This window comes from Papaver somniferum, chromosome 8 (genome assembly GCF_003573695.1).
Source record: "Papaver somniferum cultivar HN1 chromosome 8, ASM357369v1, whole genome shotgun sequence".
Classification (NCBI taxonomy): Eukaryota; Viridiplantae; Streptophyta; class Magnoliopsida; order Ranunculales; family Papaveraceae; genus Papaver; species Papaver somniferum.
In genome coordinates, this window is record NC_039365.1 from 147,023,693 (window position 1) to 147,050,303 (window position 26,611).

General features: G+C 34.4%; 1 protein-coding gene across 1 annotated transcript; it reads left to right on the plus strand.

Annotated features, from left to right (window-relative positions):
- Positions 1–21,584: 21,584 nt before the first annotated feature.
- On the plus strand, positions 21,585–26,344 carry LOC113303401 (succinate--CoA ligase [ADP-forming] subunit alpha-2, mitochondrial). The gene is made up of 7 exons (XM_026552434.1): positions 21,585–21,954; positions 23,456–23,665; positions 24,384–24,554; positions 24,754–24,877; positions 25,198–25,259; positions 25,571–25,652; positions 25,849–26,344. The coding sequence occupies exons 1-7, from the start codon at positions 21,715–21,717 to the stop codon at positions 25,989–25,991; spliced, it is 1,032 nt and encodes a 343-aa protein (XP_026408219.1). The 5' UTR covers positions 21,585–21,714; the 3' UTR covers positions 25,992–26,344.
- Positions 26,345–26,611: the final 267 nt, after the last annotated feature.

Sequence of the window (26,611 nt, forward strand, 5' to 3'; positions counted from 1 at the left end):
TAGATTAACAAAACTATAATAAGTGAAACGACCAGGGGGATTTATCGAATTAACTAAAAAGAATAATAAACAATGAGATGATTAGGAATCGTTCGCCATTACCAAACATTGACTCGCACATTATACTCGTTTACCTTTCGTAAAAATTATTTATCACCAACCGCAGGATAACAGCTAGCTCAATGTTATCCCCAAAGCTCCTTGTATCACTGAATGCCAAAGCTCTCGGACGATAAATTCTATCCAACTGAGACACCAAGTAGTAGCGCACTCAAAGTGTAACCTAATCATTTTTGGGTTTGTGAATTTAGGTTGATCTTCTTAGCGCAAGGCCTTGCTTAGTAGTGTTGTCTTCTCTCATAATTGCTTCGCCGTTGTCCTCTGCAAGGTCTCGCGATTTCTGCTTGTGTGGAAACTTGTTTTGAATATTACACTTATCACCCAATTTCTACTAGCATTATAATGATTAAAAAATTGATTTAATTGTACACTTGAACAATTTAGAAATGAATCATAAATCCTAGTGAAAAAGCGGGGGTCTAACAACCACACCCAGTATTTCATTTAGGCAATCTGTATGGACTAACTCCAATATAATTCCAAGAGAATCAACTAGACAGTCAGACTCAATCAAGGAAAATACATCCAAGAGTTATATCTGAATTTCTCAAATAAATCTGCAATCGAACAGATGGAAATCTGTGAGCCGGATTAATATGAGAAATAACTTGGATGGTACCAAAGACCGATATCCAAGTGTCAATCAATTTCAATCAACAACCAAAGGTTGGATTCACCAATTGATTGAACTACACACAACATGTGATATTTCAATCATATGGAAAATATAATGCGGAAAAGAAATAACACAAACACCAGAAATTTTGTTACCGAAGAAACCGCAAATGCACAAAAACCCCGGGACCTAGTCCAGATTTGAACACCACACTACATTAAGCCGCTACAGACTCTAGCCTACTACAAGTTAACTTCGGACTGAAATGTAGTTGAGCCCTAACCAATCTCACACTGATTGAGGTACAATCGCGTTCCTTACGCCTCTGAATCCCAGCAGGACTTTACGCACTTGATTCCCTTAGCTGATCTCACCCACAACTAAGAGTTGCTATGACCCAAAGTCGAAGACTTGATAAAGAAATTTGTCTCACACAGAAAAGTCTATTGAATAGATAAATTTATCTCACACAGAAATACCTACGAGTTTTTGTTCCGTCTTTTGATAAATCAAGGTGAACATGAACCAATTGATACATCAGACTTATATTCCCTAAGAACAACCTAATAATAACAATCACCTCACAATAATCTTAATTGTATGGTAGCGGAACAAGATATCGTGGAATCACAAAGAATGAGATGAAGAGCTTTCTGATTACTTTTTATCATACCTATCGGAGATTAAATCTCGAGCAAATATTAGAGAAGATAGTACGCAATATGATAGAACAAAATAAGATCAGAACACGCAACTACAGAGGTAATAGTTGGGTCTGGCTTCATAATCCCAATGAAGTCTTTAAGTCGTTAACCTATAATGGTTTTAGGAAAACCCTAGGTTAAAGGAGGATCAACTCTAGTCGCAACTAGTATCACACAGGAGGTGTAGGGATTAGGTTTCCCAGTTGCTAGAGTTCTCCCTTATATAGTCTTCAAATCAGGGTTTGCAATCAATGCTACCTTGGTAACAAAGCATTTAATATTCATCGTTAGATGAAAACCTAATTAGATTCAAGCTAATATCTTTAAACCGTTAGATTGTCTTAGCTTGTTACACACAAATGAAATGTGCCTTCATTTAGATATGGGTAACCGTACCTAAACGTGTACACATGGTTGGCTCAACAATAGTTAACCGAAGTTATCCATATGAACACTTTCATATCAACCTTGTTCATCTTAATCACAACTACTTCAAATGACTCAAATGAAACTAGTTATAGAGTTGTTCAATTTTTTATATTCTCATAGAAGTATACAAGACACAATTGAAGCAAAATCGGTTTTGATTCACTCGAATAAATTCATGAACATTATAACCATGGTTTGCAAAGATTGCATTCCTTATCAAATAAATGTATTTGTTCATGAGTATGTAAACATACATAATTTAGAACTTAACCCACTCAGGTATGCAAACGGGTACGCATACTTAAGTTCCCGGACTTGGTCGTGTTCGCCAGTATGCAAACGGGTACGCATATTGTCGTTCACGACCGAACTCAGTTGAATCAGTACGCATACGGGTATGCATACTATAGTTCTCGGATGTCAACTGTTGAATTAGTAAGCATACGGGTATGCATACTAAATTCCGGGACTTGAATACACTTGCACCAGTTAGCATATACTGTGCTATATCCAATCAAAGGTTAATTGTTCTAAACTCTCATTTCAATCATTGAAACATTCTTGAAAGAAGAAAATAGATGTCTCACACAAACTATTAGCTTCAAAGCAATTTTCAAGTGATCAAATGATCAATACGAAACATTCCGAGTCTACATCAAATGACTGTCTCACACAAATCATGTAAAATTTTACCAAGCGATTTTCACATGATCATCTTTTGACTTTCGTCAAGAATATAAGATGAACTTGGTTAAAGCGAAATCTTACCAACACATATTTCGAGAAATATGTAAGCGAGTTAAACTCAGCTCGAAATATCAAATGTGCATAATTGAAGTTTATATAGCTATACGAATTTTGTCTCAAATAGGAGATAGAGTAGATAAACTTTTGAGTGATAGATGAGTTCAAGTATCTACATACCTTTTGTTGATGAAGTTCCTCCAAGCTCCTCAGTGGATCTTCTTCTTCAATTGGTGAACTTCGTGAAATATAAAGCTCAATTACACATTATATATTAATCTGAGACATAGGTATAAGTAGACTATAAATCAAGACTTATAATTTTGACAACTAAACTTGACAAACAAGCTTGAGATAGCAACACTTGTGAGTTCGGCCGAGCAGTGCTCTAACACATTGGTCATCCAAAAAAGATATTCAAATAATAACAAGACTAATCATGATTTCCATTTCTATTATGAAAACGAGTTCGTACATATACTTCCTTAAACTAATTTAAAGATACATAGTTTTCTAGGATGAAATCATACATATACGATGCACACATAATCTACTAAATATATACAATAGATTATGTCGATATCGTCTTTACGATGTTCCAAAAGATAAGTGTTTATACTTTGTACTATGCTTCCTTGATACTTTGATCATACTATTATGACCAAGTCTCATCGCTAGAGTATTAGATGCAATATATAATACTTGTATATTGAAACAAGGTAGCGCGACTTCAAAAATACATTAGAAATTGAAACAAGATCAAGTCAATATTACTAACCTCAAGTGGAAGGATGATGTCGTCGTTACTTCTTCTCATTCTTCGGGTCTTCGGAGTAATACTTGTATGTCTCAACATTCCTAGACTTTCTAGTCTAACCTAAACGAAGTTGGCTCTAGTATTTAGACAAGCGACTCTTGATGAGTTTTGATACTAAAATTTGACAACCAAACTTGGAATACCAACGCTCGGTGAATTTAACCGAACTATGCTCTAACAATCTCCCCCTTTGTCAATTTTAGTGACAAAACTCTTATTATATATGGAGCTAAACGAATTACTAAATAACTCATTCTTCATACGCTTGATTCAAAGTTTCAACAACACAAAAACCTGCATATATTCAATAAATAAATGTCGTTGTTGACATTTGAATAAAAAAAACTTTTACTCCCCCTAAAGGAAAGCTAGGTATATATTCAGTCTGAACATCTTTGTTATTCCCTCTTTGTAGTCAGAAATACTACATAGCATGATGATATGTTTCTCCCCCTTAGTCAATGCTTTACTCTTTCGTTAGATATAACGTTTAAGCACAATTTTCCTTTCCCAGTGATTGAAAATCACTTGTTTACTCCATATATTTCTCCCCCTTTTGTCACAAAATGACAAAGGTTCGAGCAAATAAAGGACAAACCGAAAGGATCTTCCAAATCTATAAGACTTGTACAACCTATAAGAGTAAAGCACGAAGGTTTCACATACCATTTTAGATAACCAATATTAAAACCAAAACTATAAAAGAAATTTAGTTTCAATATGTTACCATGGAAACAATTTCCCGAAGCAATTTTCCCTATAGTCCAACAAATCCACTAAGATACTTAATTATATTGTTGGGCCGATTGGGTATGTACAATTTCTTGTTTCGATAAGACCAAAATAAAGCTCAGACTTAACTTTATTTCTCTCATCAGGCTCTAATTATTTCGTAAAATGACTTAAGCCTTTCCCCTTAGACAAGACAAACATTAGGTTAGTTAACTAGTTTTTCTTGTCAAAGCATTCGATTAGACTTGAATAACCGAATCCTCCAATTGATAAGTCTAACTAAGATCAGAATTAACTTAGTTTCTCTTATCCTGAATCAATTGGGCTAAAAAAATGACCCAATAATTTTGTTAAGCCTAAAATAATAGATACATACCAAAATAAATTGACTTGTTGTTGTTTTTCTTAACCGAAAGCAATTGAAACAAATATATACCTTACAACACCACAATTGTACCGAATTTCACTAAGCAAAAACACTTGATACCCAACAATAAAGAAGATACCAAATCATAAACCAATAAATTGACACAGTTTTTCTTAACCGGAAACAATTGAATCATATAAAGAAATTCGTACACAATAATGAAACATATCAATTGTACCGAAATTTTGTTAAGCAAAAGCAAAATATATGCAGTATAAACAAGCTATCCTTAAATAGGAAAAACGATTAACTAAGAAATAAAATCGTTACCTCAATTTCCGCAGCCACTTCTCCCCAGAAAGATATATCATTAAGCGCAAGTTCAAATAAGAACTCTCCCCCCGTGTGTTGTCCTCCTCTCACAAGAACAAAAGAACAACAACAAAAGCAATCTTTACCTAAGATAGGTTGAATCGATTTTAACTAATATGTGCTAATAGCAAAAGTTGAAAACCCGAAACACATATGTTATGCTAAACACAACTTATGTAAACATAAATTGATGTCAACATATTGTGACTTTTCACATATGAGTTCCAATCGGAACACCTTATGATCTTTTGATAAAGCCTACCAACATGGGCTAGAACTTAATACCGCTTAAATCAAAAATCCACATAAATCATAAGGGATACACCATATGAGATCGAATATTAAAGTTAATAAAAAACGAAATCATACATCTCGTAAAACCCGAAATCACATTGCAAAAATATAAACATTCATATACATGCTATGTAATCGGAAACTATCACATGAAACAAAAATTATAAAATAATAATTTTACTCATAAATAATAATATTGATAGTTTTGTTCAAATAGACCTTATACAAACATATCGAAATAAATCAATACTATTTTTTGGATCAGATCTATAAACATTTTTTCTCAAAGATCATCTTCAATATCCTCAAATTTCTTGGGATCTTCATCTACAACATAACGACTGATTTCCCGGTATCTACGCACAATACCTTGATTATGTTTACAGGCTAAAGCATTAACCTTTCGATTAATATTCCGAGAATACTCCCTATTAACGATTCCAAGTTTAATCAGCTTTCTTTGGTTACAAATAATAGTTCTTAGTAATGTTGTGTGTTTATGATGAGTTTCAACAGTACTAAGGGGGACTTGGCGCATCCAAACAACTTTGGACAAGAAAATTAGTAACTTCTGCATGAGACGTCACATCTTCATTCTTTTTTCCTTTATCTTCACCACCAGATTTCTTGAAGGAATCAACAAGATTAACAGTTTCAATAGAAACCATTTCACTCAAGGCTTTCAAAATCTTGGATTGAGATCTGGTTTGAGGATACATCTTTTAGTATAAGTTCTCAAACAAGATGAGTAAATATACCGGAGGATTTCAACATACCAAACATAGGTATCATCATTAAATAAATAATTCTGACCATATTCGAAAATAAACTCGCATCTTATATGTATTCATATCCGAAAGATCTTCTTTGAAAGAATCAAACTTCAAAATCATGTATCTAAAAATATATTAGATAAGAAAGCCCATCATGTTTACACAAGTTGTTGTAAGACAACTTTTCTACACGTAAAGAATTCTTAAATATCTTCAAGTAGATTGTGTATTCTATCTATGTTGAATAAGAGATATTAACAGGATGCCAGATGCCCAGGTACTTATGCTTCCTCAGTCAAAGGATTGGGCATCTAAGGATGCACTTTCCAACACTTTTAAGTGTTAGGGTGAGAAGAACCTTTCTCACCAAGTACCTTTGAAGCGACATCTTTCTTCTTATCTTTAACGACATGATCTAATGTTCTTGCATGGGTTTCTAAAGCAGTTAATACATCATTTTCATCATGATTATTGCATGACGTTATATTCTTGATTACTCTTTGAGACCAGGATGGTATTTCCTTTTTATTTGAACCCACGTAGTCTTGATCAGACATCTTACAGATTGCAAAGATCTTTGTTTCAAGACTTTCGATATGTCTTTTTAAGGTAACCATACCTTGTTGAAAAGGTCTAAGGATTTTCCAAAGCATACTTCTTGACATGACACTGTAAGAATTTCCCTTTCAAGAATTATATTCCTTACTTGTGAGTGTTCCAGCGATTGTGTAAGACTTTCACACTCTGAAGTTTTTTGATTTACTTCTTTACACAAAGCTAATTTTTGTTCCTAATAATCTTCTAGATTACTTTGGAGGCTAAGTGTTTCTCGCTTCCTTTCACTATTTCTTACATTCAGTCGAACAATAAGTTCTAAGACATCTTTCAGACAATCAATGGTTTTTTCTGCTTCAGAAAAGGTTTTGACTTTATTGAAAAACCTTTACAATCCCGTCAGAAACTCAGAACTAGTGCAAGATAGTGAGTTTAAATCTTTCTTACAGTCTGCAATAATTGGAATCGGATCCAAAACAGATTTTAAATCAGGCACCTGTACCTTTTGTTTTGGATGCATTTTTTTCTTATTTTGAACATGATTCTCAATCATGACTTTGTACTTGATTTCAGAGAATAATTACGAGACCAATTTTTATTGACCCTTTTTTAGAGATTATTCTCAAAATCTTGATGTACACTAACTGAGTCTTTTATAAGTTTAGATTTACTTTTCTTATTTTGACTAATATCTTATAGGTTGGATTGCACCAAACACAGATCGTTAGATATTCATGTTTGCCTTTTCTGATACCAATTCAAATGATGAGGGTGCCCAAGTACACCACAATCGTTTCCTTTGATCACAACCTATTCAAGATCCACCGCGTATAAACCTCTTTAAGCAACAATCACTAAAGGAACATTTCAACACGGTGTCCATTTGGAACAGGGTTAGTCCGGACCGGCCTAACAATGTGAAAAATCAAATCCAAGTGGTGAATCACAATACACCTTGTTTGATCGTCTATGGATACAAGATCGAGACAATACAACAATAAGATGTTCACTTGATAATAGTTACGGTACAAGACCGAAACACTGTAAGATCAATAACAAGTGCAACGTACAAGTGTATTTACTATAATTATAGTATAAACACAAATATACGGAAATAAAGTAAAGCACACACAAGAATTTTGTTAACGAGGAAAATTTCAACCTTGTAGAAAAAACCCGGGACCTAGTCCAGTTTTGAATACTCTCGGAATTAGGCCGGTATACAAAATATAATACCAACTTCGTATAGTTGAGACCAAGCAGACTACCCTAGCTACTTAGTTACCTCAGTATCCCTTTGCCTTCGACTTCTAGAGTCACGCATGTGAATATCAAGTCCTTTGGATCTTATACCAAACAACAAAGGAAAAATCTGTTTGGTAACCACTCTAATCAACCTTGCTAGAAGATACGCGAGTTGTTAATAAAGGCTCTTGTTAGAGAACTGCTCGGTCGAACTCGCAAGCGTTTCTATCTCAAGCTTGTTTGTCAAGTTTAGTTGCCAAAACTATAAGTCTTGATTTCTAGTCTACTTATAACTATGTCTCGGGTTAGGATAGAATGTTTAGTTGAGCTTTAGATTTCATGGGGTTCATCGATTGAAGACGAAGAACTACTAAGGGGAGCTTGTGAAACTTCATCAACAAAAGGTATGTGGAGACATGAACTCATCTATCACTCAGAAGTCTATTTTTATTTTATCTCATATTGAGACAAAATTCGTATAGCTATATAGAATTTATATTATATACATTTGATATTTCGAGCTGAGTTTAACTCGCAAAAAAAATTCTCAAAATATGCGTTGGTAAGCTTTCGCTTTAACCAAGTTCATATTTATTCTTGACGAAAGTCAAAAGATGATCATGTGAAAATCGCCTGGTAACATCTTATATGATTTGTGTGAGACAGTCATTTGATGTAGACTCATAATGTTTCATATTCATCTATTGATCACATGAAAATTGCTTTGAATCTAATAGTTTGTGTGAGACAGCTATTCCCGTCTTCCAAGAATGTTTCAATGATTAACATGGAGTTTCGAATGATTAACCATTGATTGGATATAGCACAATATGTGTACTTGTATGCTAACTGTTGCAAGTTATTCCAAGTCCGAGAACCATAATATGCATACCCGTATGCGTACTGGTTTGATAGTTAAAGTCTGGGAACTTAGTATGCATACCCGTATGCGTACCGGCTTAAAAGTTCAAGTTCGGGAATTCAACTGAGTTTGGTCATGTACGACAGTATGCGTACCCGTTAGCATATTGGCGAACCCAGACCAAGTCCGGCTACTTAGGTATGCGTACCCTTTTGCATACTCGAGTGGATTAAGTTCTAAAGTCGGTTTAGTCATGAACAAATACATATATATATAATAAGGAATGCAATCTTTTGCAAACCGCGGCTATGATGTTCATGAATTGGTTCGAGTGAATCAAGATCGATTTTGCTTCAATTGTGTCTTGTATACTTCTATGAGAATATAAACAATTGAACAACTCTAGAACTAGTTTCATTTGAGTCATTTGAAATAGTTGTGATTAAGATGAACAAGGTTGATATGAAAGTGTTCATATGGATAACTTATGTTAACTATTGTTCAGCCAACCGTGTGCACACGTTTGGGTACGGTTACTCATACCTAAATGAAGTCACGTTTCATTTTTTTATAACAAACTAAGTTCGATCTAAGGGTTGAAAGATATTAGCTTGACTCTAATCAGGTTTTCATCCAACGGTGAATATTGAATACTTTGTTACCAAGGTAGCATTGATTGCAAACCCTGATTTAAAGACTATATAAGGGAGAACTCTAGCAACTGGGAAACCTAATCCCCACATCTCATGTGTGATACTAGTTGCGACTAGAGTCGATTCTCCTTTAACCTAGGTTTTTCCTAAAACCATTATAGGTTAACGATTTAAAGATTTCATTGTGATTCTGAAGCCAGACCCAACTATTTTCTCTATAGTTGCGTGTTCTGATCTTACTTTGTTTTATCGTATTGAGTACTATCTTCTTTAATATTTGCTCAAGATTTAATCTCCGATAAGTAAGATAAAAAGTAGTCACAAACATCTTCGTCTCATCGTTTGTGATTCTACGATATCTTGTTTCGCTACCATACGATTAAGACTATTGCGAGGTAATCGATACTACTAGGATGTTCTTCGGGAATATAAGTCCGATGTATCAATTGGTTCCTGTTCACCTTGATTTATCAAAAGACGGAACAAAAACTCGTAGGTATTTTTGTGGGAGATAAATTTATCTATTCAATATACTTTTCTGTGTGAGACAGATTTTTTATCAAGTCTTCGACTTTCGGTCGTAGAAACTCTTAGTTGTGGGTGAGATCATCTAAGAGAATCAAGTGCGCGGAATATGGCGTGGTTCAAGAGGCGTAAGGGAGGATATTGTACCTTAATTAGTAGGAGATTGGTTAGGTCTCAACTACATTCCAGTCCAAAGTTAACTTGTAGTAGGCTAGACTCTGTAGCGGATTAATACAGTATGGTGTTCAAATACTGGATTGGGTCCCAAGGTTTTTCTGCATTTGCGGTTTCCTCGTTAACAAAATTTATGGTGTCCGTTTTATTTCTTTTCCTCGTTATATTTTTATATAATTGAAATATCACAGGTTGTGCATAGTTCAATTAATTGGTGAATCCAACCTTTGGTTGTTGATTGAAATTTATTGACGCTTGGATATTGGTCTTTGGTACCATCCAAGTTATTTCTCATATTAATCCATCTCACAGATTTATATATGTTCGATTGCAGATTGATTTGAAAAATTGAGACATAACTCTTGGATGTAATTTCCTTGATTGAGTCTGTCTGTCTAATTGATTCTGTTGGAAATACATTGGAGTTAGTCCATACATATTGCCTAAACGAAATATTGGGTGTTGTTGTTAGACCCCCGCTTTTTCATTTGGTATTAGAGCAGACAAGCACGTTTGAGACCTTATAAGTTTGTGTTTGTTGCAATTTGACTCTATGGACAGTAGCGATATCTCTGACAAACGTATCACCAGATACAAAAGTTTTGTTTCGGTGAAATCTATTAAAGAGAAAGACTTGTCGATCTCATATATAGATGAACATTCTGTTCTTAGGAAACAGAAAAGTATTGATATGTGTTACCCTGATTATCTTACTGACGAATCTGATTATGAAGTAGAAAGGGAAGCATCCCGAGAGAGTGCAGCGATTCTAAAACTTGTTAGAATCCAGGCAGTTGAAATCAAAAGGCTGAAACACGAGGTCAATACAACGGTTGGTATGGTAAAAGATCGTGATTCCTAGCTAAGAATTCTTCATGGGGAAAATTTTATAGTTTGTTCATCCCAAACCTTACTCGATGCTAAACTCAAGGAAGATGCTCGTGAAATTGAACGACTATTGAGTAATATCTCTATTCAAGATAAAGGACGTTATGGGGAGTTTGTCATACCAACTACTTCTGACTCTACTGTGATATTAGAAAACATGACTAATGCCAATCATGTTTCTCTAATGAAAATAGCTTCAGAAGCTAAACTGCAAACCCTTCCTATTGCTGAAGAAGTGCTTGGTTCTTTCACTGATCATGGATTTACCACGTCTCATGAAAGGAAGAAATCTTCCAACGATATTTCTAATGCTACACACTCTAATCACTTCTGTGATCAGAAAGTATATCTTTTTTGTGATTCAAAAGGACATGTTCAACGGAAGAGCAAACTGAAGCTGAATGACAATTACTTTTGTCGACTTTAGCACACCTTAGATTTAATACTCAAAGGTGTAACTGACATTCGGATGTCTAAACCTATTGGTTTTATTACTCTTCCTGTGATTATTCCAGGAAAGTCAGTTCAATATGCTTATCAAACGTTCGAACCAATTGTAGCATTAATACAAATCGTTCAAGTAGATTTCAGAAAGGTTCTTCTCAACCTAATGTGAAGAATGATGGTCAAGATGTGAAAAAGGTATCAGTAGGTGGAAGCAACTGTAGAGATATGAAGGACAACCTTAATCTGATAATTGAAGGATACAAGGATCATATCAACAGGCCGTCAAAATCCTCCATACAAACTTCTTATGGTAAGGATTTGAACTTAGTCTCATACTTTGATGATAGTAAGTTTTATGATGCTTTCTCACATCACAAAGGGTTTCCTCCAAGAATTAGAAGGAAAATTAGGATTAATCATGAAGAATATTCATTTGATGAGCGTAAATCTCATACTTGTGCTAATTAATCACAAGGGTTGAATGCTTACTCATAAAAATCTCGTTGAGTAAGATTTGTTAATAATAAGGTATACTTATTGGTATTGGTAAAATGCTTTCTGATTAGTCGAGCTATTTTCTTATCGTCCATAGCTAAACTATTGTCTACAAACAGCTTTACCTAAGTATTAGTTGTGTCTCGAGAATCTCTTTGTTTTTTATTTTATTTTATTTTTGAAAAAAAATTTGTTGCAACTAAGTTGTCAGCTACTCTTGTGCTCTAAACTTTTGTCTCAGCGGAAATATAAAATTTATTGAGCCAAAAAATTGTGAAAGAGAATCTTCATGGAGCAAAATTATACTGTTTTTTTTTACCTTGTAAAAGGGTTCGTTACAGTTTTAGTTTTGTTTTTCTTATTGGGTCCAGGTTGTGTTCGTACGGGTACCCATGACTTACTTGTCACGAACTGTCTTTAGAAACCCTAAAAGTTACCATCCCTAAGAAACCATTTAAATACCAAACCTATAGAGTCACGTACGCGTACTTTGGGATATTTTCTTTTTTTTCAAGAATGTCTTTACCTTCTCGCACTTGTGATTTTGCTAGAGGTTTTCTTGATAAAGGTATTGGTTTCGAGTCCAAATGGAGGAAGAAAAGAACCTTAATAGATGTTGATGGTCAAAATCCTGATGCCTCAAGCTACTATGCCTATTCTCATTAATATGTTGAGAATGAGGAGATGGTTTCGGCCGAAGTGGTTCATGATTTTCTTAAATACTTTGAGGAAGCAAAACTACATCTCATTGATACTATGAAGGGTCTCGATGTGTTAAGAACTGAGTTGAAAAAGGTTAACTCTGACCTTGTTCTCATGAAAACACATGTTAAATATCTTCTCAATGAGGATATCTTCTCTGAAGAAGCAGTGGATGTTGTCAATCACAAGCTCAAAGGTCTCAAGACTCGTGAGGGTTAAGCTCTTTGATTTCAGTTCATGATTGGTTTTGATGGTTTGGGAGTCTTTTTGTTTCTAGCTTGTTGGTTTTTATCATGTCTAGGAAACTTCTTATGAGAATTTATTCTTGTGTTTTAAGAAGGATAACTAGGGTTTGAAATAGCCTATATTGTGATTACACATTGCTATTGCCAACGATTTTCATCTTGCAATGTTTTTAGATTTATTTAAATTCTAAAGTTTATTTGGAAGATGATTTTGCAGTATTAATCTTTATTGGTTTTATATATTGCAAAAATTATGTTATGGGATATGTGTGTTTGCGTCTGTGAACTATGATGGTCCCATATATGTTAAAACTTAAGTCTATTGTGTCATTATGCAAATAGCGATGGAAAATAGAATGAACTTTTCAATTACAAAGATTAAGTCTATGATATCATTATGCTAGTATTGATCTTTCCCTGATCCACTCATATGTGAAAGTATCGTGTGGCTCCGTAAGTTCTCTTATATTGAGCATTTCCGATTAAATTAATCGTGGGTTCTCTTGTGGTTAATTTAATTAAGTTTCTTGAAATTCATGTTTCATGTGATTTATTAATGTCCAAAGATATCCTTCTTTTCTTGTGAAAGTAAGGTCGCTCTTGTTGTTCCTTTCGGGAATGACATTTTAATGGGGAAGAGTTCTTAATTGAACTTGTGTTTAATTGCCAAATCTTCATGGGCAGTGCGGCTGTGGAATATTGTAGGAGTTTCCTTGTATCTTTATAAACTCCTCGATGAATACACTAAGTTTCGACTATGTTAAATCATCGAAACAAAGTTGATATGTTCTCTTTTAGTCATGAAGTATCTTTATGAGAATTTCATTATGATCCCACTAGTTTTCGTACCTTTGCCAATTTACATTGACAAAAGGGGGAGAATTATTGTGTAGTTCACACTACAAATACATATGGTTTACAGATCATTATGTAAGGGGGAGTGGTTTTCATTGTGAGATGAAGTATTGACTAAGGGGGAATAATACATATCACCATAGTATTATTGTCAAAGTTGTGATAAAATTGATCTTTGATGTCGTGTAATGATACTGTGACACTGTATAACAATAATTGAGAACAATTATTTTCTTATTGTTGTGGCTACGGATCTTCAACAACTATGATGCTGAGTTGAACACGTTCAAAATCACTGGAGTACTTGGAAGTGACGAAGATTTCGAGTAATGTTGAAGAACCAAGGAATTCAAACATTTGGATGAGAAGCTACAAAGTTTATTTATTTTGTAATCCATATGTATTGATATTTTTATCACTAAAATTGACATAGGGGGAGACTGTTAGATCATTGCTCGGTCGAACTCGCAAGCGTTGCTATCTCAAGCTTGTTTTTCAAGTTTAGTTGCCAAAACTATAAGCTTGTATCTCGGATTAGGATAAAATATGTAGTTAAGCTTTATACTTCACGAAGTTCATCGATTGAAGACGAAGAACTACTATGGGGAGCTTGTGGAATTTCATCAACAAAAGGTATATGGAGACTTGAACTCATCTATCACTTAGAAGTCTATTTATATTCTATCTCCTATTGATACAAAAGTCGTATAGCTGTATAGACTTTATATTATACACATTTGATATTTCGAGCTGAGTTTAACTCGCTTACATATTTGTCGAAATATGTTTTGGTAAGCTTTCGCTTTAACCAAGTTCATCTTTATTCTTGACGAAAGTCAAAAGATGATCATGTGAAAATCTCCTGGTAACATCTTACATTATTTGTGTGAGACGGTCATTTGATGTAGAGTCGGAATGTTTCGTATTGATCTATTGATCACTTGAAAATTGTTATGAAGCTAATAGTTTGTGTGAGACAGCTATTCCCGTATTCCAAGAATGTTTCAATGATTAACAAGGAGTTTAGAACGATTAGACATTGATTGGATATAACACATTATGCGTACTTGTATGCTAACTGTTGCAAGTTATTCCAAGTCCGGGAACCATAGTATGCATACCCGTATGCGTGCTGGTTTGATAGTTGAAATCCAGGAACTTAGTATGCATACCCGTATATATGTACCGGCTTAAAAGTTCAAGTCCGGGAATTCATCTGAGTTTGGTTATGTACGACGGTATGCGTACCCTTTCGCATATTGGCGAACACATACCAAGTCCGGTTACTTAGGTATGCGTACCCGTTTGCATACTTGAGTGGGTTAAGTTCTAAATATGTTTGTTCATGAACAAATACATTTATATAATAAGAAATTCAATCTTTTGCAAACCGCAGCTATAATGTTCATGAATTGATTCGAGTGAATAAAGATCGATTTTGCTTCAATTGTGTCTTGTATACTTCTATGAGAATATAAACAATTGAAAAACTCTAGAATTAGTTCCATTTAAGTCATTTGAAATAGTTGTGATTAAGATGAAAAAGGTTGATACGAAAGTGTTCATATGGCTAATTTCGGTTAACTATTGTTGAGCCAACCATGTGCACACGTTTTGGTACAGTTACTCATACCTAAATGAAGTCACGTTTTATTTGTGTATAACAAGCTAAGTTCGATCTAAGGGTTGAAAGATATTAGCTTGACACTAATCAGGTTTTCATCCAACGGTGATCATTGAATGCTTTGTTACCAAGGTAGCATTGGTTGCAAACCCTGATTTGAAGACTATATAAAGGAGAACTCTAGCAACTGGGAAACCTAATCCCCACATCTCCTGTGTGATACTAGTTGCCACTAGAGTCGATTCTCCTTTAACTTAGGTTTTTCCTAAAACCATTATAGGTTAACTTAAAGACATCATTGGGATTCTGAAGCCAGACCCAACTACTTTCTTTGTAGTTGCGTGTTCTGATCTTACTTTGTTGTATCGTATTGAGTACTATCTTCTATAAGATTTTCTCGAGATTTAATCTCTAATAGGTAAGATAAAAAGTAGTCACAAACATCTTTGTCTCATCGTTTGTGATTCCACAATATCTTGTTTCTCTACCATGCGATTAAGATTATTGTGAGGTGATTGATATTACTAGGCCGTTCTTCGGAAATATAAGTCTGGTGTATCAATTGGTTCCTGTTCACCTTGATTTATCAAAAGACGAAACAAAAACTCGTAGGTATTTCTGTGGAAGACAAATTTATCTATTCAATAGACTTTTCTGTGTGAGACAGATTCGTTTATCAAGTCTTCTACTTTGGGTCGTAATAACACTTAGTTGTGGGTGAGATCAGCTAAGGGAATCAAGTGCGCAGAATCCGACGTGGTTCAAGAGGCGTAAGGAACGCGACTATACCTTAATTAGTGGGAGATTGATTAGGGCTCAACTACATTCCAGTCTGAAGTTAACTTGTAGTAGGCTAGAGTCTGTAGCGGCTTAATACAGTGTGGTGTTCAAATCTGGACCAGGTCCCGGGGTTTTTCTGTATCTGCGGTTCCCTCGGTAACAAAATTTATGGTGTCTGTGTTATTTCTTTTCCACGTTATATTTTTATATAATTGAATTATTTTTATATAGTTGAAATTGATTGATGCTTGGATATTGGTCTTTGGTACTATCCAAGTTATTTCTCATATTAATCCAGCTCACAGATTTCTATCTGTTCGATTGCATATTTATTTGAGAAATTGAGATATAACTCTTGGATGTATTTTCCTTGATTGAGTGTGAATTTCTAGTTAATGCTATTGGAAATATATTGGAGTTAGTCCATACAGATTGCCTAAACGAAATATTGGGTGTGGTTGTTAGACCCCCGCCTTTTCAGCTCTTATGTTTAATCTAATAAACTCCTTTGTCTGGTTAAATCAATCTAAGTATTGATTACAGAAATAATCAATTTCTATATTTGCAATCAATTAGTATAGATCTCAAAGAAGAACTATAAAATGATGCTGATCTCACCCAACTATTCAATCAATTCTATCAAAAATAAACTGATTCTAGTTGGATCACGGTCGATCAAGGTTCGTGCACTAAATCCACAAGATCCGAAAACTAATAAGAATTCTTCTTCGTCTTCAAATCTTATATTGCCTTCAAAAACCTTCACAACAACACTTGAATCCTCTTGTGATTAATCACACACAGAACGGAGTCTGTTAACAATGGATTATCACAAGATGTCTTTAGATCTAACAACAGTTCTAAAGATCACGTCGATACTTTGATCTAATCTGAGTGAATCTTATACCAAAAGAGAAGATTCTCAAGAATAAACAAACTAGGTGCAATGAAACTCTCACAGTTTCAACAACCGTTAGTTAATCAAATCAATAATCGAAAACTAATAACACTTTAGTTATTTAGTTTCCCACCAACGGTACTCGTAGAGCTTCTCTTGATCCCACAAAAGACTTTAAGTGAACGGTCGTAAGAGATTTCACCTAATTAGGATACTTTCCTCTCCGAATAGACGTCTCCTCCAGAAACAACAAGAAATTAAGTTTGTCTGGATTTTAGGATAGTTTGATAGAAATGCAAACTTAGGTATTTGTAGACCAAGGTTTTTCGGACACCAAGGAACTTCCAAAACCAAAATTATTCTTAATATATGCAATGAATGCCCAAATTCGGTTTTCCTAATTCCAATAAACGTAGTCCAATATTTCCGAAATCTCTCATAGAAAATCTCCAATTAGTAAATACACATTACTAATTTTTATTATCTAGAGCTATGCATTAATTACGTAATTAAAGCACATAAAACCAAAAACTTTAATTAAAAGATTCTCAATTTATTTCGGTACAGGATCTCCTTGAGCATCAAGGAATATCTTTGAACAATAATTGATATGAGTTATGTACATGTTCAAATATGTTGACATCATGAAGCTTCCCATCTTGGTAAACCTTTAAACCCTAATTCACACACAACATGAAGAAATATGTGGACCATGGTTTTAGGACATAAACCTACTATACCATCACTCCAAAGAATGTTGTGATCAGATACAATAAGATTCCCAAGATAGGTTTTAATCGGTTGTGAGACCGGCTACATCTTGCTTCTCGAAGCCATCATGTGACCGGTTACACTTACTTCCCAAGGTAACTATGTGACTGGTTATACTTTGCTTTCCGAGGTTATCATGTGACCGATTACCACCAACCTCCAATACATCATGTGACGGGTTACACTTTGATCTCCAAAGTGTTTATGTGACCGGTTACATCTAGCATCCCAACATAGCATGTGATCGGTTACACTAAGTGACCGATTCTAACTAGCTACTCATTATAGACCGTGACCGGTTATACCTCAAGTCTTAACATAGTCAAGATAGTTTCTACTATTGTCAAATTCATTGGTCATCCACAAAAGATATTCAAAGAATAACAATACCAATCATGATTTCCCTTTGGATTATGAAAACGAGTTCATACATCTACTTCCTTAAACTAATGTAAAGATATATAGTTTTCTAGGATGAAATCATACCTATATGATGCACACATAATCAATTAAATATATAAAATAAATTATGTTGATTTTGTCTTTACGAAGTTCCAAAAGATAAGCATTTATATTCCGTACTATGTTTCCTTGATACTTTGATCATACTATTATGACCAAGTCTCATCACTAGAGTATTACATACAATATATACGGATTCACATGTTATGTTTTCAATATAACACGACTTGAAAGATACGTTAGGAATTGAAACAAAATCAAGTCAATATTACTAACTTCAAGTTGAAGGATGATGTCATCGTTGTAGTCGTTACTTTTTCCCATTCTTCAGGTCTTCAAAGTAATACTTGTAAGTCTCAACACTCCTAGACTTTCTAGTCTAACCTAAACGAAGTTGACTCTAGTATTTAATCAAGTGACTATAGATGAGTTTTGATACTAAAATATGACAAGCAACCTTGACATGCCAACGCTTGGTGAGTTCAACCGAGTTGTGCTCTAACAACATTCAAGTCTGAAGTATGATAGTGCATGTAGTTACTTAATACAGTTCGATGTTCAAATCTGGATGAGGCCTATGGTTTTTCAGCTGTTGTGATTAATTTTTTTTTTTGGTGTCTTGTATTTTTCCTTGTACACATTATATTGTTTTTATTTATAATAAGATTACACAAGTGATAAGTATTCAATTCTAGTAGATGTGTCTATATTAATCATGATCGATCACGAGACTCGTTCTCGTAGAATTCGTATCTTATAAGATAGATAACAAGTTTTGTACTTGTAAAAATTCTGATTTGATTATTTGGATACGATTAGATTGATCTTGGATTATTAATTTTTGAGATCGTCCAAGTACTCTTCTTAAAAATCAGGTTCACGGACTCTTGAGTCTTAACTCTATGATTGAGAAGATACAAAGATATAAACTTTATACACATATTGTCAAGGATCGTTAAGTTGGTATACTTGCAATTGCATTAGGTTTTGTCCATACAGGTTCTCGAACGAAAATGTTGGTAGTGTTTTACCCCCTCCTTTACAATATTTATATTTCCCATTCACACTGGTGACCGAGAAATCATAGTTTTCTCGGTCATGTATCCCATTGAGAAATTTCTGAAGTTCTGTATTTGAGTTTTTTCCTTTATTACTTTAGATGGCTTACATCAGTCCTTGTACCTATAATGATGAACTATGTCTTCACTATTTCATCTAATTATGCATGCATATTTTCAACGGATCAACTGTGCCTTTAAATTCAGAACATTTGTTAGTCCTGATGATGATTCTTTTGAGGCTTCAACAATTACAAGCAGTATTGTTTTTTTTTTCCAACGCGAGATGGTTTCAACCAACCAATGCTCTAACAAATGTCGTAACTAGAAGTATTATAATTCACGTGCTTGTGCTTATTAGTGTATGTCGTCGATCGATCCATAACCAATGTACTTGAGATTCTATTGTACTTTAATTTTAAAATTATGGGCTCATTCTCCTGAAAGGACATATAGATTCATAACATATTAAGGAATGCGATGATAAGAGGAAATATTTTAAATATGGTGTGACTATTGTGGACCCTATGGAAGAATGCTCTAAGACTTAACTTTTAATTATCATCAACACTGTAAGTTTATTTTTCTTTATTTGATTAGATTCGCAATCTAGATTACAACGTATCGCAGCTAACCATTTCAAAAGTATATCCAAAATCCTAATAGATGGTTCGATCATATTTTAACGCAAAAAGCTTTCTAATACTGGTATAACCTAACAGGGGTCGGAAGATGACTACATAAGAACATTGCCTTCCGAACCCAATCCATTATTTTACAAACATCTCACAACACAAACACGACCAATACAATATGCCTAATTATCAGGCTCATACCAAAAAAGGATGAACTCCAACCCCGCCCCTATGTCAAAAATTAACATTGATGACTTATTTGCAAGGGAACTACAAACCAGGGACTTGGTCTAATACTCAATAATTCTACAAGACTCTGCAAGTTTGTCAAGTGCAACTCCAAGACCTCTGATCAGAATGATCATGAAAGTGGGATGCATGGCAATATTAGAACCAATCAACTAGGCAGAAAAGATGCACTTCTGGAATATTATTTCAAATCCAGACACTGCAGGTGTCCTCAACTTGGTGAAAGCTATTTACTTTCTTGGTAGAATCAAATCTCATTAAAGAAACCATAACTAAAGTTGTATTTTATGATGATTGAGATGTCATTTAATACAAGTAATAATAGAACACAACTAAAGTACACCATGAATAATAATAATAATTTATGGAAGTAAAACAATATTAAAATATTTTTATTAAGTATGCTGGGAAGATTAAGACATGTAAATAGTTTGTATGCTAACTTTCCCGGCTTAGTTGAGATAAAGTCAACTAAGAAATTATGAATGATATTTAATAACAAAATGTATATATTATGAATGTTATTCTCAACAACACTAATAAATTGTTGATAAATTTTAAAAATGCATGCACAAAAAATTTACGCACTTATAGTAGACATTTGTATTGAAATAATATATGATATAAACATGTGATGTCTTCAATGCGGCTGACGTAGAGACGCGCACATCCAATATAGGATGCGAGTCTGACGCTGACACGTGACCATTTCTACCAACTTTTATATCAATCGTTAATTTTCAAAATGACAAATAACAGTATTCTACAACATGTTCATTTTTGGTAGAAAGGTAAAACACTTCCATTTGCAGAAACAATATATGTGATATTCCATTTGTAGTATAGTGGGTTGTCTGCATCGAGAGAAGCGCAAGAGTTTTTAATGGGAAGTACAAAACACTAGCGGATCTGATTAACAATGTCAGGATTTTCATTTACAAATGGTATATAGGTACAAACATCTTTCATGATATATCTCTGCACACAAATCTATACAGTCGGGGATTTACATAAACAATATATGAGATATTATTCCATTTATAGTGTGATGGGCTGTCTGCATCGAAAGAAGCGCAAGAGCTTTTAATGGGAAGTACAAAACACTAAAGGATCTGATTAACAGTGTCAAGATTTTCATTTACAACTGGTATATAGTTACAAACATTTTTCAGTGTATATCTCTGCACACAACTCTATATAACTGGGATGCTATCATTAGTTTTATTTTACTTTCTTTCACAGGAGTTTTTCTTTCTTTTTTCTTTCTTTTTTTTTTTTTTTTTTTTTTGTACCTTTTCATATCTAGTTGGTAAGGAATTGATTTTTCTTGATATATTTTGCTCTTTCTAAGTCAAAAGAAAAAAAATAAAAAAATGTTGAAGGGCATTGATATCTTTTAACCGGGGACATCTCAACTTGGATGGGCCAAAGTATGGGCTCATTGTTTCGTAGCATTTTCGATCCATTTAAGGTGATTCTTTTTCTGCAATTTTTATTCTTTCTTTTTTTTCATTTCTCTCTTTCCATTATTCCCTTTTTTAGCTCTCGTTCTAGTCTTCTTTAACAGCCGGAGAGAAGAGGCCGCAGAAGAAAAGAAAAAAAACTAAGAAATATTGCGGAATAATGTCTAGACAAGCATCAAAGTTAGTCGGATCTTTGGTTTCAAGACTAAACTCCACAAAATCAGTGTTTTCCCCATCATCATCATCATCTTCTTGTACATCTCAGTCACGCCATTTTGGTACCACACCTCCATCTCCTGCTGTCTTCGTTGATAAGAATACTAGGGTTATTTGTCAAGGTATTACTGGAAAGAATGGTACCTTTCACACTGAACAAGCCATCGAATATGGCACTAAAATGGTAATATATCTTTGCTTTTTTTTAGAGTTTTTCAGTGTTTTCTGGTTTCAGATGATGTGTTTTAGGTTATGTTAGATCTGATGACATGTGTTTTTGTTCTTTTATTATGGTTTTGATCATTTTTAGGGTTTATTGATTTGCATGTTATGTGGTTCATAGATTTGAGTCATTTGACCTATTTCGAAATTGGGTTTAGGTATTAATATCTGTTTTTTTCTTCTTCCAATCGTACGTTGCCGATGGGTTTGTGGATCTGGATGTTTTTCTGTTCTGTAGTTTCTGACAGTTTAATTTGCATCATACAGCTGTTTGAGTGCATCTCTTAGTTCCTCGTTATGTCCATATCTAGGTCTCAAAAGGGACAAAAAATAAATAAATTGGGTGCCTCGTTATGCCATCTAGCTGTTCTATTTTGAAGTTATAATCTGATAGAACTAAGCACACATTATTCATTAGGTTATTGGATCTGTTGGCCTGTGTCACTAGTTGTTGAACATGTAACCAAACCCTTCCTGGGTGTTGTCTTTTGAATCGTGCCTATTGCATTAGTTGGGAGGGGAATCCGAATGTGAAAATAAGGCAGGGGCGTTAGTTTATTTTTGCAAGTGGAGGGGATAATGGAAATGATCTTCTTGTTTAAGGGCTGACACTAGAGTTCTCTGGTAAACACCTCTAGGATAGAAAAATCTAGAGTTCTTCTGTTGTGATCAACTTTGTTGAAATGTGGAAGAAGAGAAAGAAGTACAGACACAGTAGAGAGTAGGGTGGGTAGTATAACAAATACGATAGAAACTCTAAAAAAGAAAAGTAAATCTATTTGTATAGCTGTCGAGACCTTAGCACAAGTATGTTTGCAGGGTTACAGGTTACCAGTATTATCACTATTCTAGGGTAATATGGAAGAGGATGACAGCATGATACATAAACAATGCTTTCTATGTTTACGTTTAGGTAATATTGCAGACAATCCTGTAACTCGGGCGGCATTGATTTTTTTTTTTTTTTGTAAGAACAAGGTAATCATGAGACCAAGGTTGTTTAATATCCATGGGCCATAAGTAAAGGTCTGTACATTATGCAGCTTGAACATGTTTTAGGGAATCATGAGAAATGATATGTGCAGGGATACTGCTGATTTGCCTAGTTCTTTTACTTTGGTGGATGAGAAAATGAAAGTATATAGATATCGATATGATGTTTGTACTAGTATATTGTTGTGAAACTACTATTTTGCGTACTGAAACAAGTTAGAAGGAATTCTTAAATCTTATAAGCTGGCTGAGAAGCTTATTAATTGATAAGCATTTCAGAGAAATATGGGTTCCTAAATTACTGATGTTCCAGTGCATTCCTTTATTTATGATACTTGAACATAATTGAGAATCTCATCATTTAAGAAAAATGTGGTTCCAATTTCCAAGTACCTTTTAACTTTGTGTTGGGGAAAGAATTAATTTACTCATATAGTTCACTAACTTTACCTTCTTATCTGTTAAAATAGGTTGGTGGGGTGACACCAAAGAAAGGTGGAACAGAGCACTTGGGTCTTCCTGTTTTCAACTCAGTAGCAGAAGCAAAAGCAGAAACAAAGGCTAATGCTACTGTCATATATGTCCCACCACCATTTGCAGCTGCTGCTATAATGGAAGCGATGGAAGCTGAGTTGGATCTTGTGGTCTGTATCACAGAAGGAATTCCTCAGCATGACATGGTAAACTTTTTGTTGCTGCTTTTGCCTGGTTTCCTCTTGATTATCATATTTTGTTTCATACCAGACTTTATTTTGGTTTTACGATACATGATGATGTTGAATATCTAATATTTCGCCATCTTGCATAACCTATATGGTTACTCTATTTAACTGGTTGGCAGAAAGTGATTCCTATGTCAATAGCACGGGAAATATTTGCAACTTAGTTGAATTGATGCAGTTTTGGTTCTTATTCAAATGCTGTTTATTTTTGGCGCAGTAGTTAAGATGGAAAAGAAGTCAGATTCTGCGTAACAGATTAAGACTTTTTCTTTTAATTGTGAACTAGTTGCACTAAACATTGTTAGGGAAACATTATTTTCCATGTACATTTCCATTGACCAAATTTAGGAATGCAGAAATCTATCTATAAAAAGAATAAAATGTTAAGACTAAAATTCATCATATTTATCCTCTCAACGACCTAGGAATAAATCTTTAAGGTAATGTTCTGTTATATGGTTTAAGATTGCTGTCATGCAAAATGCTTAAACATGTATTGTGTATTTTCAAGAGTCAAAGACATATTATGGATATGTGACTGCTGTCGTGAATATTTACATCTAATACCATAGCTGCTCTTTAGTGTTTTCTTTTCTTTTCTGTTTTCTTTTCTTCTTTCATTGTTCCAGAATTTCATCTACTCTACTAACCTTGGAGCAAATATTTACAATTTTAGGTTAAGGTGAAGGCTGCTCTACTCAGGCAATCTAAAACTCGTCTGATTGGACCCAACTGTCCTGGTATTATTAAGCCAGGAGAATGTAAAATTGGTATTATGCCTGGGTACATTCACAAGCCAGGGCGTATAGGAATTGTTTCTCGATCTGGTACTTTGACATATGAAGCGGTAAGATTCCATCTTTGGATTTGAGACCAACCTCTCTATGGTTAATTTTGTTTTTTTCTAATTTTTGATGTTATACTGTTCAATGTAGACCACTCAAATAATGAACATGCTCACCCTCGTATGTTCTTATGGTGTCCCATTTATCTAAAGAGGGCATTATGATTTGTATTTTGATTAAATGTTTCTATTTAATCCGCAGGTTTTCCAAACAACTGCTGTTGGCTTAGGGCAATCAACTTGTGTTGGTATAGGTGGGGATCCTTTCAATGGGACAAACTTTGTTGATTGTATGCAGAAGTTCCTTGCTGATCCTCAGACAGAAGGTAGGTTTGATTTCAGTTATGTAAATATACTTCATATGTGATTGTGATGCTACCATACAAACAAAATTTGAGGGAGAGTCAATTTGCACACAATTTTGTCGTACCAATTCATTTGCAATATACCTTTGGAGTACAAAGCTAAATCTACCCTCAAAAGCATCTTAATAGCAATTTACTGAGTTTTTTCATCAAAATGGAAGGAGACGTTTGGCTTCACCGCTTCCTAGCTGCATGTGCTACACTGTCCTTTTTAACAGTATACCAAACTGTGGTTAATCATTTGTGAGAATCTTTCTCATGCCTGGACATTTTTATTCCAGGGATTGTTCTTATTGGAGAGATCGGAGGAACTGCAGAAGAGGATGCTGCTGCTTTAATCAAGGTATATTGAAATATAAATTTGTGGAGTACCTGTTGTATAAAAAGGGCAATTAAGAAGAATCTTATGGGTTGCAAACTTGGCCTTGGACCTAAATTAGTATTTGGACCAGTTTTTTATTATATTTTTTGAGTTTGTTGACAAATGCAATCCTATTCAGAACATGTTTAATATAGTATATCCTAATTGATAGTACTCGTAGACTATTAGTTCATTTTGATAGTACTCGGAGGTTGTTGCTTCATTTTTATTGTTTAATTCATAAATTGTGTCATGTTTTTGAGTGGAACTGATTTGTGTTACCTATGATACAGGAAAGTGGAACTGAGAAGCCAATAGTAGCATTCATTGCCGGTCTTACAGCTCCACCCGGTCGTCGTATGGGTCATGCTGGAGGTATGCCTATTAGCTATAGATGAATTTTACTAAAAACAATAAGCTTTAACATAATCATGCGTGTTACGAGTTTGCATTATACGACTCTGATTCCGAGCATATATAGTGTTTCATTTGTTTCTGCAGCTTACTTAAGCTGTGAGGTTTCTCTGTTATTTGCCTTGTCATCCTAATTTTGTTGTTGTTGCAAATGCAGCTATTGTGTCAGGAGGAAAGGGTACTGCCCAGGACAAAATCAAGACCCTAAGGGCAGCTGGGGTGACCGTGGTCGAGTCTCCAGCTAAGATTGGTGTTGCGATGCTAGAATGTTTTAAGCAGCGAGGCCTCTTAAAGGATTAGGTTATGCTCCCAGTCTCTTTTTTCTTGTTACTACGGGGTGTACGGATTTCACAGAATTCTGGAAGCAGTTTTTGTTTTCTGAATTTGCTTTGTCAATAATTGGAGTTGGTTCTGTAAACACACCTAGCGACACCGTCCTTCAATTGCAAGCCTGTTCTGGAGGAAATTATACCATTTTTCATTTTTAGTATAGATATGTTTTTTGAAATAGTATGACTGTTCAAGAGAAAAATTCTTGGTGCCCATGTAAGAATTGTTAAATTTCTACTTGCTGCACTTTTCATGAACAGGTGGTCGCTACTCCTGTTACTTCAATTACATTTAAGCACCAGTACCACAGCAGTCTGGGACCTCCAAACAGTGCCTCAATTTTCTTCAGAAGAGATATAATGAAACTAGAGGCTTTTGCCTAGCTATTTGCATTGAAAATTCAAAGCTTCTGTTACTTGTTGTCATGATATCTTAATACAATCTGAGGTACTAAATATATTTTGTACCATTTTCGTAATTTACGCATAGGATATTCTTTAATTTCTTTAAATTTTTCATTTTTTTCTTTTTTTGTGATTGTGAAGTAAGATATTTTTCATGCATTAACGATCAACGTTTACTCAACCTCC

What these genes read in the sequence shown, in the direction of transcription:
- LOC113303401 (XM_026552434.1), top strand. Translation starts at nt 21,715, where the DNA reads ATGTCTAGACAAGCATCAAAGTTAGTCGGATCTTTGGTTTCAAGACTA. An exon ending in GAATTCCTCAGCATGACATG is followed by an intron (nt 23,666 to 24,383) that starts GTAAACTTTTTG and finishes TTACAATTTTAG; the next exon opens with GTTAAGGTGAAGGCTGCTCT. An exon ending in ATGCTGCTGCTTTAATCAAG is followed by an intron (nt 25,260 to 25,570) that starts GTATATTGAAAT and finishes CCTATGATACAG; the next exon opens with GAAAGTGGAACTGAGAAGCC.